Below are 12477 nucleotides of genomic sequence, written 5' to 3' on the forward strand. Positions count from 1 at the left end.
ATGTGCCAATGCACATAATATATAGTATAGTATATAGTATTTTAGCTATGGTATGTCTTTGTGAAACCTTTTACTTTTGTTTCTTGAAATAATCACAACTCTTGTTGAATGAGCGTTTGTAGGTGAAAACTTCAGGATAAAGGCAATACAATTGTTTCAGATGATGTGATTGGTGCGTTTTACACCCTTGTTTATATGTGTAATCTGGACTCTAATCACAATGACGGGATGGATTATAGAATGATTTGTCTTGCATTGACTCACAGGTTATAGCCAACCCACTATTTTTCCAATTTAAATAAAATGGTAGTTCAGTTTAAATTTAGTTTTTCTAAATGCCAAAAAGTTGCTCATTTATTATTATTATTATTATTTAAGTTTCAAATTTTTATTCACTCAGTGATTTGAAGATTTACGTATAAATCTGTAGATCTTACAGTGGTTCAGTGTGTTTTCTCTGTAACCCATTTAGTTAAAGCATTGTGATTAAAAAGACAACAAGCCCTGATTGAGTCAAATAATAAGTGGTTAACTCACGCTGTGACAGCGCTGTGTGAATTACACACTTTGGAGAAATCTGAGTGTGTTATGCCAAAGACTCACAAACACAATCAAAACAAAATCGCATACGCTCCATTTCAGTAAGTGTGATTTATGCAACGTATTTTGTGACTGATTATTTATAGATTAATGGGCTGATTGATAGAATTAATCAAGCACTGTATCTGTCAGTAATATAATTGGAAGCTTTGGTGTGTGTGTGCAGGTTTGTGCACACAAGAGATTAGGAAATAAATGATTTATATTTTTATTTAGCAACACCTTGTTTAACAAAACATATCATGTGGATTATTTCATTATTGGTTCCGTATACAGTAGTATAACTTAACAAATTCATAATATAATCTTATGAAATGTCATTGTATCGTTTGCTATAGAAATGTCTGTAAAAAAGTCATGAAATACACCTAGTACAGTATATGAACGTAGAGTATCCTGTGATGTAAGTGAAAATAAGTCAAAGAAAAGGTCATTTTACCATCTATTTAAAAAAAAGTCATAGAAGGTTGTAAAAAAGGTAAATTCTTAAGTAGAAAAGGGAAGTCCTAATATGTTTTGTTGGAAATAAATGCCAGAAAAAAGGGTATGACTCATTTATTGCCCAACAGCCCAGCATCAGACTAGCCACTAACTAGGAAAGTGGGCAATGACACACCGGTGGGAGGGATTTGGACTAACCTTAACCCTCTACCACAGTTGCCACCTACTATACAATGCAATATAATAAATCAAGTCATTAACATTAAGAGTTGCATTGATTGCATTTAGTTGAATGATGTTGCACACATCAAATCAGTCTTGCTGTATGAAATAAAAATTGGATGTTGCACTGGCTAATTATGTTTCATTGAATTTCCATTAACGATGTTTCATTAATCATTTTAAATCAAATTAAAGTGTTTTAGGAAACACTAATGGCTTGAGTGGAAGAAGATCTCCATAATTCTTAATCTAAGCAGCGGCAGTGGTAAGATGTATTACCGTTATCCACCCACATGGTCCATTACAGTGATCACAAAGCTACAAAGAAATGGGTTCCAGAACACACAGGTGTTCGGTACTGTATGAACTATCAAAAAGCATCGCCAATTCTTCAAAATCAAGTATACCAGGACTATACCTGCAACTTGAAATAAGATCATTCTGCTAATAAAAGCACAGTCACAGTATTTCTACAGCTGGTCGTGTGAGAAAAGAAGAAGAAAATTCAAACTGCAAAATAAAGTTTGCTGATGGTTAACATGTAAAGCCAACGATTACTTAGCAATGCATATTCAACCAAGAAAAATGGGTGTCGAAATGGTGTTTAAAGTCAGTACAGTATATTATTACGTCATCAAGATAACTGAAACTAGTCATTGCTATTAGCAACACGCAGCAGCCGTTCAGCTTCAACTGCAAGCTTCCTTATTAAAATTGTCCGATCCCAATCTCTACCTTTTACGCACTGCGTGAGGGTTTAGTTCTGTCCCACTTTCGCACTGCTGAGTGTTTAAGGGCTCCCTAGGAAACATTTTGATCCCTTCATGAACCCTTTCCAAAATTGGATGCTTACCCACAAGTCATTGCAATGTGAAGTGAAAAATGGAATAACCAGTCAAATCATGCAGTCTGAAAGAAGGTAAACAGGGTGGACGGCACATGTGTGTTCTAGACTGTCAAACGTATACATTTAAACAGGTATACAAAAAACACAAGAAATCAGACAATATTTGCAAATGTATTCATCAAGTATTTCATTTTGTTATTAAAACTATTTGGACACAACGATTTCAAATCACCCTTCATCTTATGAGTAAAAATCATGGAAGACGTAGTATGCAACAAATACCCTCTGTGGGAGAAATTAATTTCCTGTTTAGTATTTAGTTATTTATTCTTAAATAGTATTGTTTAATTATTTAGGTTGAATTAAATTAAGATTTTCTGTTTTTGTAGTCCATTTAGTTCAGTCATTTCTTGTAATATAAGTATACATAGTTTGGGTGAATTGGTCGGTTAATTGGTTGACTAATTAATTGGGTAGTATTCTGAGCACCTGTAGGTTATTTAACGGCATAGCAAGGTATAGGACCAGCATGCACCTGGGTGATACATCGTTTTTTACCAGTGTAGGAAAGGCAGTCAAGTCGTGTTTTTGTGTTTGTTGTCTAGCAAAATAAATATGAAACAGAAGGAAAGGCTGCTTGGACAATCTGCTCGTTTTGCTGTGTAAAGAAACAAACTAGGGTTGCATAAGTGGCCCTTTGACACAATTGTTTATCGATCGGACAAACGGCCCCAACACTCGTAATTATAAATCATATTTTTGGACGTTTTCATGGTGATATGATATGTTGCAGCTGAAGCGCTGTCTCTTTCATATTTGCACCATTCTTAGCCCGTACAAACTCACTCAACCGTGACCTTGATGACCTCGGCCACCCCGTGAGGGTTTGGGAGGTATTGGGATCGAACGTCAGACGGAGAACCGTCGTTGTTACTATAAATTAACCTGAACCTCATCTGTCTCTCTGTATCGTTAGTAATCAACCCTTATAGTATTTAATGTCTATGATACAGGGATAAATGAGGCTACAGTTAAACCGTCAAACAAGAAACCTTTTCAAGTATATAAGCAAGCAGCTGACTCCTAAAATGTCCTAAAATGACATAAATCTGTGACGTATTTAAGAAGGTTGTGTTTATTTTCCTTCGCCATTGTTGCCTGTCGCTAGGGTGAAATGCATTCTGGGGGATTTGGCTCTAAATCTACTCCAATGCATGCTTAGTAAAACAGACGAGAACAGTTCTTGAGCTGCGATTGGCGTTTCAAAGTCCACGAGAACACGAGTGCAGACAAAGCAGATTGAGAAGCGGCTCATGCTCCTTCTCACAGCAATCAGCGTAATTGCGCCTCCCATCATTCAGGTGGGTCCTTTGTTTAATCAAGAACGGCCAAAGACGTTAACTTAATTTAGCTGTAAGCCAGCTAGCAACAGATGCAACAACTAAAATTGTTTTCATGTAAATTAAGCGTAATGTATCACAGGCGCTGCTGATGGGTGACACATTAACATTAGCTTCAATTACCTTATGTAAAGTTTTCGGGATGTGTAAACTCACTGTAAATGGCCTCCGCTGTCACCGTTTGCTGCAGCTGTGGCTCATTTCAGTGGCTGCATCCTTCGAAGGATCCAGCCTTTGCGGTCGATGTAGGCTGAACTCAGCAGTCTCCAAAATGAGACTTTCAAAAGAAATTACAATTCTGGAAAAACTGCAAGTTGTCCTCAATCATTCAGTCAATTAAGAACAAATCTATTTGTACAAATGTTTCTTTTATGAGGCCCAATGTTTGTTCTTTTAAGGCAATTCAATTCAAAAATAGATGACTGCTGACTTGACTGCAACAATAACAAAATCTGTAAATGAATGTATTGGACATAGATTGTTATTAAAACATGAACGCTATGGAACTGCTCTCATTATGAGGTCATGGAAACGTCTTGTTGGCTTACATACAGTTTATTTGTATAATACTCAATGTTGATGTATTTATTTATGTATTATCTGAAATGATTATTTTGCAATCTATAAAAAAAAAAAAGAGTATAGAAATGAGAATTTTAAAAGAAAATCTTTTTTTTAATGGTATTTTTCAGTATACTATAGCAGGAGAGTTTGGAGTGTTTCTTTCAAATTTTGAGAGAAGAGATGCATTTGGAAATCCATGGAGATTAAAATGTTGATACATTTCCAAAGGTATACAGACAATTAAATGTTTATTTTGCATACTTTGTTATACATTTAGTTTTCCTCCTTCTTTTACTGTAATATATTATCTCTTATGATACTATCGGGGCACTATGTGCACTTTTGAACTAAATCCAAGCAATGGTCTAAAGATAAAATGCCATTAAGAAATAAACTGAAAATTGGCTGTAGTTCTACATGAGACGGCTGGCGGCTCGGATGCATCTGTGTGAACGGCCAAGCTAATGAGGTCCGGCTGCATCGGGGCTTCAGGTCGCCGTGAGCGTCCCATCGGTGAAAAGGAAACTAAATGAAACCTACAGGATTAATGTGCATCGCTTTCATGCTATTATCTGGGTCCAAATGAGGAACCTTTAATATGATGTTGGAGAGGCAAGAACATACATAAGAAGTGGAAGTAGTAAAATGCAACAGGTTTTAAGGTTCTCAGTGCTGTTGAATAGAAACACTGCGGCCTTAATCAGCTGGGAAGAACTAACAGATTCCCCTGTCACATTGTAGCCGTGTGTTTGTCTTTTGAAGGTCATTATGTGAGAACGTTAGTCAGGCCCCGAGTATTTTCTCCATCTGCTGAGTGTGTTCATGTTAGTTTGACAAACAGCTTTTGTAATGTATTTCCAGCCTCGTACTATAGCGTGTGTCCTGACCTCTTAAGACACTTCAGAGGGCCTCACATCAAACAACACAGGTACTGTGTGACCAGTGACGTGGGATCAAAAGAATCTATTAAAGTCAATAAAACAAAGCTGTATTTTGAAAAGGGAGCGTACAGCTGCAGTGGACTTGAACCTGGTGTCAGAAAACATTTACATAGAGGTTCAGGCAAATATACCTCCGTATCTCCTCGTCCGAAGGGAGCTGGTCTCACTCTGACCACTGTGAGCAGACAGTGAAAGATCAGATACATATCCATCAGATACATGCGTCTGGAGGATTGTTCAGCATCCACTCTGTGCGCTGATAGAGGGTTTCATATTTGCGGCCAGCTCTTGCTCCTTTGATCTCATCCCTTCCAGGCTTAACATTCGGTGATTCCACTAAGGATGAATAAATGAACTGAGTCCGAGAGGCCCGAGCATCGGCTTGATCCTTCGTAGGTTCGTGTTTATGTGCTTTTTCTCAGGAGAGCAGAATAAACAGGGGGATTTTACCACTAGGAATTGGACGTCCACCCGTTTATAAACAAGAAAGTATTTATAGGAGCCATTCAGTGTGTTTGTGTGGATGTGATTAACTGTTGTCAGCAGAAAGAAAAGTGTTTTTCGAGGGAGATGTATTAGTCATTTTACTGCGTATAATTAAGGGAGTATTGAGGCGATGCACAGTACCTTCTTTAACAAAAGGGATGTTGAATCTCTGTCGCTGTGTCCCAGATAGTTGGTTTCTCTTATTGAGTACAGCCAAACCCGGGGACTAGTCCGCTCCCAGAGACAGCTTTTGTTTACAATAGCGTTGAGGCGTCAGATGTTCTTGTTTGCAGGAATCACGTGAGCAGGGAAAGGTGCACCGTATTTACCAGTCAGATGACTCTCAGAATTAGAATAAATTCCAGCCTCCAGGGTTCAGACAGCTGACAAGCAAGTGGCTTTATTTGCTTCCTGCCTGAGCTCAAACACACACAAACAAGACACCCAGAGGAGTGTCGTGTTTGACGCACTGCTCTTCCAGTTTGACAGCATATGTTCCTTTTACATGCAGGTAAATTCCATGCGTATGATGGTGGTCAGAGGAAGTCAACCGGTCAAACTGGTTTTCCTCTCAGGTCAAATGAGATGACTTTGTCACTGTGCACCACCTGCTGTACAGCATCCATCCAGTGCGACACCGAAATGGCTCCCCTGACACGAGGAGAGAGCTCCGATGCCACCTTGTGTTCAAAGACCTGTTCACATGGGAAAATAAGGTTTTTCACTGTGTAACAGCATCATGGTAGATTGATTAAGATAACATATTAACAGATTGTTGTTTTCAACACAACTTATTTAACACAAGTAGATTGGCCGTTAAACATGAATTAACCCTTCAAATAAAATAGTAGAGCTGAAATGATTCAATCAGGTGAGACACAATCAGCTACAGCTTTCGCAAAAACATGAAGAATCTGGGTCATTTCAATGATTTTTTCCCCAGTATTTTATGATTGACAATTGAATGCTTAGTTATTATTAACTTGGTCTGTGGGAAAACGTGATGGGCATTTTCCCCTTAACTGCCAGCAATAACAACGAGACAACAAAAGCGAGTGAACATGAGATACAGAATACCCTTATTTTGGAATTAGGAATTCTAATTTTGCCGGGCAAAATACTATAGAAAAACCTCATTGGCATTTTTAAACAACCCAAGACTGGTTATATACCACAAAAATGAAATCCCACCAATTTAAAACAATCATGTTTGACGCTGAGATTCTAAAATACTCAAAAACAAGGCATTGCAGAGACAACAACAACCAGTTTTCTGCAGCAATGATTTGAATTCACATCTTTATCTCATAAAGTCGGTTCCTCTGAGGGATTAACACATAAAAGCATTTGCAGTGTAAGAGTCCGCTAATAACTTCTCACCAGTTGTTTAATTGAGCGGTTATCAAGTGAATTGAGAGTTTTTACTTGGGTGTAAGCCATCCTCTGTACTCCGAGGAGTCACCACATCCATCACTTGCTGATCTGCAGAGCTCCAGGGTGCTTTGTTGTGCTTCGTCTCTGTTGTTGTTTTTATGTCTGATGTCAGTGTTGTGTCTGATAAAGAAGTTGCATCCCATTTGTGCTTAAAACCCCATCAGACACCGACTGTCAGACCTCATTAATCTGAAGCCTCAGTCTGTTGGCGCTGTGGATGGTGTCTCTTTTCACAGACTAATGCCTCTATTGCTTCCAGACAGTTACTTCGTCGGATTGTTGATAGCGACTACATCTGGCCGCAGTTTAGGGTAATTATAACCACTCTGGATGAACGATTGGATGCTCAATTTAAGCACCGTTACCTCTAAATAATGAGCATTGCAGGATGTTCCAGTAGTTCTTTCAATCTGTCAGTAGTAGCTTCTCGAAGTGAAATCATATTTTTCTTGCATGGCCGTTTCCTCCTGTTGGTCCGTCTGAGCATCGCCCTCTGCTGCCCCTTTGCCCCGGCAGCATGTGGCAGATGGAGGGAAGAATCTTAGGTGCACTAAACCTGCAGCGGAGGCTGAAAAGCCATTTTACAACGAAAGAAGGAACATTCAAAAGCGAATCACTCACCGACAATTTAGATCTCCTTTGCCTTAAATTAGGCTTTGCCTTAAAATAGCCGATGGAATTATCCAGTAGCTCTTGTTGGAGGGAGCCCAATGCCTGTGATACAGATGTTGGAGGTGGAAGACAGGTAGACTGTCTCTGAACTGCTGACCGAGGAACGAGACACGGTGAGATCAGCGCTGAAGTTGAACAATCAATTATGATTGATGAAAATTACTTGATCGTTGTTTGGTCTAGCGGACCGTTCCCAGTTCCAGCTTCTCAAATGTGAAGATTTGTTTCTTGTCTAGAAAGCATATTTTAATTTTTAAACTGTTCAGTGTTAGTGTCATCGTAACACTAGAGAAAACCTCAGCCGTTTCACTACTTTCTGCTTATTCAACAAAATGAATATTCTATAGAATAATATGTAATGAAACAAATTTTCGATGTACAGTAATATCAGAAAAGTAAATTCAGCCAAACCTTTAAGAACCTTAGACAAGGCTAATTACAACAATAATGAAATTATATTTTTATTATTATAGAAGAGTGGAAATGCCAGCAAATATCCCTATTTGAGGAGATGGAACCATTGCTTGAAAAAATAACATCATATCACCTTCAGTATTGTGGCAAATGTGCAGCACTCTGGCGCCCCCTGGTGGTGCAGAGCCTGAACTACTGCACGCTGCTCTAACAGCACTGCTGCAGCTCTGAATGGGAAGTGACTGTTGGTCCCCACAGCAGGAGGCATTTACTTGGCAGGAGAAAAAAATACAGGCAATTCCCAATTCCCACCACTGGCTGATTGGAGCCAACATTTGATGGATGCGTGACCCGGGTGCTTCTGGACTTAACATCAATCAGAGAAGGGTGCATGAATGCTGCGGTTATTCAGTGTAATGGGAATGTCAATAACTCTTGTATCCTCTGATGAATACACAAGTACTGTCCCATGACTCACCAGTGAAGGCTGCTGATGTTTAAAGCACTTAATGAACCAAACACAAGCACTCCCTTGTCCAAGTAGCTGATGGCATGATGCTTCCGCAGCTTTAAACGTTACCAAGCTATTCCTAGTAGGTCCAGCAGAGCTGTTAAAAATGAAACGAGGGATATTTAACACACTTACGATGCAAATAAGAGTGGTACAAAAGGTAGTTTATCCTCATCAGGGGTCAAATGCACAGAGTCATCAACATTTATTGACCTCGGTAGGAATAAAGGTCCCATAGACAGGATTAGTACACATTTTTTAATAACATGGCACAATTTACATAACACAAGTTTAAATGAGGAGCATGCTGAAGATTCAGTCGCTTCATTTTTTCCCATTTTTGTACATGATCTAGAAAGACTTCACCTTTTTTCCCTGTACATGGTTAACAGCAAAACGAAAAAAAAGAATCTCATTTAACAATCTTTTTGCAGTACGCATCGACTAACCACTATGGCTCCGGTGGACATTTTAATGTGGGATTAAAAAACACTGCACGACATATCACTGAGTTTGAAGCGCACAACTAAACCGTCAGTGAACTACTAAAATAGATCTCTGCTCATAAGAAACAAACTGTCCATAGTTTAAACTTGCTTTTTTGTCTTTTGATTTTGTAGGGACAACAACTCAGGAAAGCACTTTAATACACTAGTTGACCAACGGAACATATTTCCAAAACATGTACTTTACACTCCTTCAGTGGGGCAAATGTGCTGTCAGGGTGTTAAATGTGCTGCATTCTCCCCAGAACAAGGCGGGTCGTAACTGAGGGAAGGAAGAGTGGAGAAAAGAATAGTTGACATTGTGCTGCTGTCTTGGGCATTGAAAATCTTTCATATACAATACCTCCTTCAAGTGTGTTTTTTGGATTGTCAGTACAATTAATCATATTTGAGAGAGAATACCTCAAGACATTACATCTCTTTATTTAATCCAAATTTCGACCTACAACATCTGCATGGATCGGTTGAAGCTTGTATCTGAGTTGTGGAGAGAATACAGCTTTCAGAAAGGGAGCCGAGACATTTGTTGCATAGTTGAACATGGGGTCCTCTGGTACAATGCTAATCAGCTGCGTCAACTGAAGAAACAGAAAGGAAATAGCAAAAAGCACATTCTGAATCACTGCTGTAATACTCCTCTATTTACATGTGTTCAAAGTAAAGCTTTCAAAACATCCGTTTGCATATTTGTACCATGATTTTTAGTCCACACAGAGTTAGCACAGCGGCTGTACACATTATCTACACACTTTGCTGTCTGTCAGTGATAAAGTACCTGTACATTCCAAAACTGCTCATTCTCACTTTTGTCACTTTGCCAAACAGGAGAAAGAATGCACACAAAAAGCTGCAGCAAACCGGAAGGAAAATCCTTTAAAATCTTTTTTTTGTTTTTTTGTTCCACGGTTATTGTCTCTTTGTAGTTTTTTACAAAAACAATTCAGGGTATTTCTCTGCCCACATAAGTTATTCACAGCTATGTTACAGTCTTGCTTTGCCCAAAGCTAAGTGCTCGGTGTGAGTTCAGTGTTGGTGAGGCTCACCGCGCCTCGATGTCTTTGTGAGCCGGTCTGTCTCTGATATCTGTGGCCAGGGGAGTAGTCCGTCTGGGGGAGCCCGGCCGGGCACCCAGCGTGGGGATGAGAGGGGGCGGGGCACTCAGGGATGCGGTGGGTGGTGTTTTGTTCAGCATACCATTCTGGTGAGCGGCTGCGGCGGCTGCGGCGGCGGCCGCCGAGGGGCTCACCCTGGAGTAGTGCATGCCTGGGAGTCCAGGGGCCATGAGGCCCGGGGGCGGGTGTGGCAGGTGTCCGTCAAGGGCAGGGTGGTGCATTGCCGGGTGGAGGCGCCCGTGCTCGTAGTCCTCTCTGAGCATGTTGAGTCGCTCGCGCTCCTCCATATGGGCGCGCTCCTGCTCCCTCCTCTGCTCCAGGGCCAGAGGGTGGATGTGGTCGCGATTGAAGTCGTGGGGCTCGCGGTCCCTGTAGGAGCGCTCTGCCTCGTACAGGCGCGGCGCCGTCAGCCGGTGCAGAGGGTCATTCCTCAGCAACAGGTCCCTGGCCAAAGGGTCCCGTCTGTGAATGTCCAGGCCCCTGTAGGGGTCCCTCATTGGGTCCCAGTGGAAGGCGGGGTAAGGGAACCGGTCAGCCCCGGGGATGGGGCTGATGCCCATGAAGGGCGCCACCATTCGAGTTCTCTCCAGACCGCTGATGCTGTTCATGGGGTGAACGCCAGCCATGCTCATAGGCATAGGCATGGAGGAGGGGGGGTGGAGGTTCGGCGTGGAGGGTGCCTGTGTGGGGTGCTCACTAGCCCTCTCTGTGGCTCCTTCCTGCTCCTCCTTCCGCTCTTCCTTCACCTTCACCTCGCTGTTCTTCTTCTGGTGCTCGTATTGAAGCTCTCCCTTTTTCTCCGGGATGTCCCTGCTCAGCCCGCCGTTGGGACGTTCGAGGCTGGTCTGACGGATGTAGGGCGAGGGCGTCCCCCTGTTGGACAATTTGTCCTCTGACACTCGGCCGTCGTGGATGACGGGTGCGTCCTTATCGCTGTGCTGGTTGTCTTTGAGCTTGTGGTCATCCGTGCCGTTGTCTTTCCAGGAGTCTGAGTGCTCCCTCTCCCTGTCTTTGGCCTTCTCCTTGTCCCTCTGAGGCTCTCCAGAAGCCGGGAGCAGGTGGTTCCTGTGGTGCTCAGGAGGCCGGGTGTGTCCCAGGAGGCTGATGGGGTTGACAGGGACTGGGGACGGATGGCTCGAATGGCGCTTTTCTACAGAGTCCCTATAAGCACAAGAAAGTCCTTCCATCAGTATCAGTACATCAGTCCTCATTGCATTTTTATTCATAATTAAAAAGACATTATTATCATTTGTTTTTTCTTTTATTTCTTTATGCTCTCAGTGTGAGCAAACGGGTCTCAGGCTAGAGAAGTCACCCACCTGTCTTTGTCGTCTTTACTGACCAACGAGTCCCGTTTGTCGGAGTCTCGGTCCCGCTCGTGCGAGCTGGCGGAGGCGCTCCGCTCAGAGTCTCCGGGCTTCAGCCAGGGTGGCGGTGTGGGGAAGGAGGGCGGCGTGCGGTGCAGGCGGTTCCACGGCTCCTGGTGGCCGCTGTTGCTGCCGAAGTGCTGCTGTGCGTTGGGGCCGTCTTTGTGGCCGAACATTGCGTTGGCCGCTGTTAGGGATTCAACACGTGGAAAAACACGGCAGGACGCAAGTTAAATGCGTATCTCAACAATTTGTATATTCTGCTGGTGAATGGAGCATTAGCAGCAATAGCTCTAAACTTAAATTGCTGGGAAAACAAACAAACATTACAGCAATAGAAACCATGAAAGGAGAAATTGTTTGGCAGTAATTGCTTGGTAACCATGGTAACCAGCAACATCCTGTGTGAGTTTAAAACTCACTTAGTGCTGGATTGCCCAGGCCCCCGAAGGCCGATGAACTGAGGGTTCCCAGTCCGCCAAACGATGCAGGTCTACCAAAAGGTTCTGGAGGGAGACACCACATGTTACCATGAATCCAATCACATCTATTTCACATCGAGACTGACAAGAAGTGAATTTAAGGGTACCTAAGTGAGATGCTTGGGCGAGGAAGTTTCCGGGATGGTGGGGTGGATGACCGAAAGGACCTGCTGATGGGTGTGTGGGACCTGAGGAGGGAGAGAAACGTCACTCAACTGCGTTGGGATGGATGGTGTGACACACACACACACACACACACACACACACACACACACACACACACACACACACACACACACACACACCACACACACACACACACACAGAGACACACACAGAGACAAGTCCACTTCTTTACTTGTATCAAAATCAACTAGAGCCTGTAGTTTGGAGACAGTTTAAATATGTTGTCAACATGACAGTTTGTCCACTAGATGGCACTAACGAGGTGGTTCTTTAACTGTAACACGTCCAGTTC

The 12477-nt window shown here is 42.2% G+C and overlaps 2 protein-coding genes across 12 annotated transcripts in view; one reads left to right on the plus strand and one right to left on the minus strand.

The window, feature by feature from the left end:
- Nucleotides 1-12477, plus strand: part of LOC120822077 (uncharacterized) — a 52780-nt gene that overhangs the window by 871 nt on the left and 39432 nt on the right. The window lies entirely within an intron of this gene.
- The window catches only part of auts2a (activator of transcription and developmental regulator AUTS2 a), a 316878-nt gene continuing 313177 nt past the window's right edge, over nucleotides 8777-12477 (minus strand). For 7 of the 9 annotated variants that reach the window (XM_078106530.1, XM_078106532.1, XM_078106535.1 and 4 more), the window contains 4 exons: nucleotides 12107-12187; nucleotides 11940-12023; nucleotides 11470-11716; nucleotides 8777-11311 (listed from right to left, as the gene is read on the minus strand). In XM_078106530.1, the coding sequence (XP_077962656.1) occupies nucleotides 10078-11311; nucleotides 11470-11716; nucleotides 11940-12023; nucleotides 12107-12187 (1646 nt within the window). In that variant the 3' untranslated portion in view covers nucleotides 8777-10077. The remainder of the gene's footprint in view (nucleotides 11312-11469; nucleotides 11717-11939; nucleotides 12024-12106; nucleotides 12188-12477) is intronic. The other 2 variants (XM_078106534.1, XM_040181432.2) reach the window with 1 other exon arrangement.

Source organism: Gasterosteus aculeatus, chromosome 7 (assembly GCF_964276395.1).
Source record: "Gasterosteus aculeatus chromosome 7, fGasAcu3.hap1.1, whole genome shotgun sequence".
Classification (NCBI taxonomy): Eukaryota; Metazoa; Chordata; class Actinopteri; order Perciformes; family Gasterosteidae; genus Gasterosteus; species Gasterosteus aculeatus.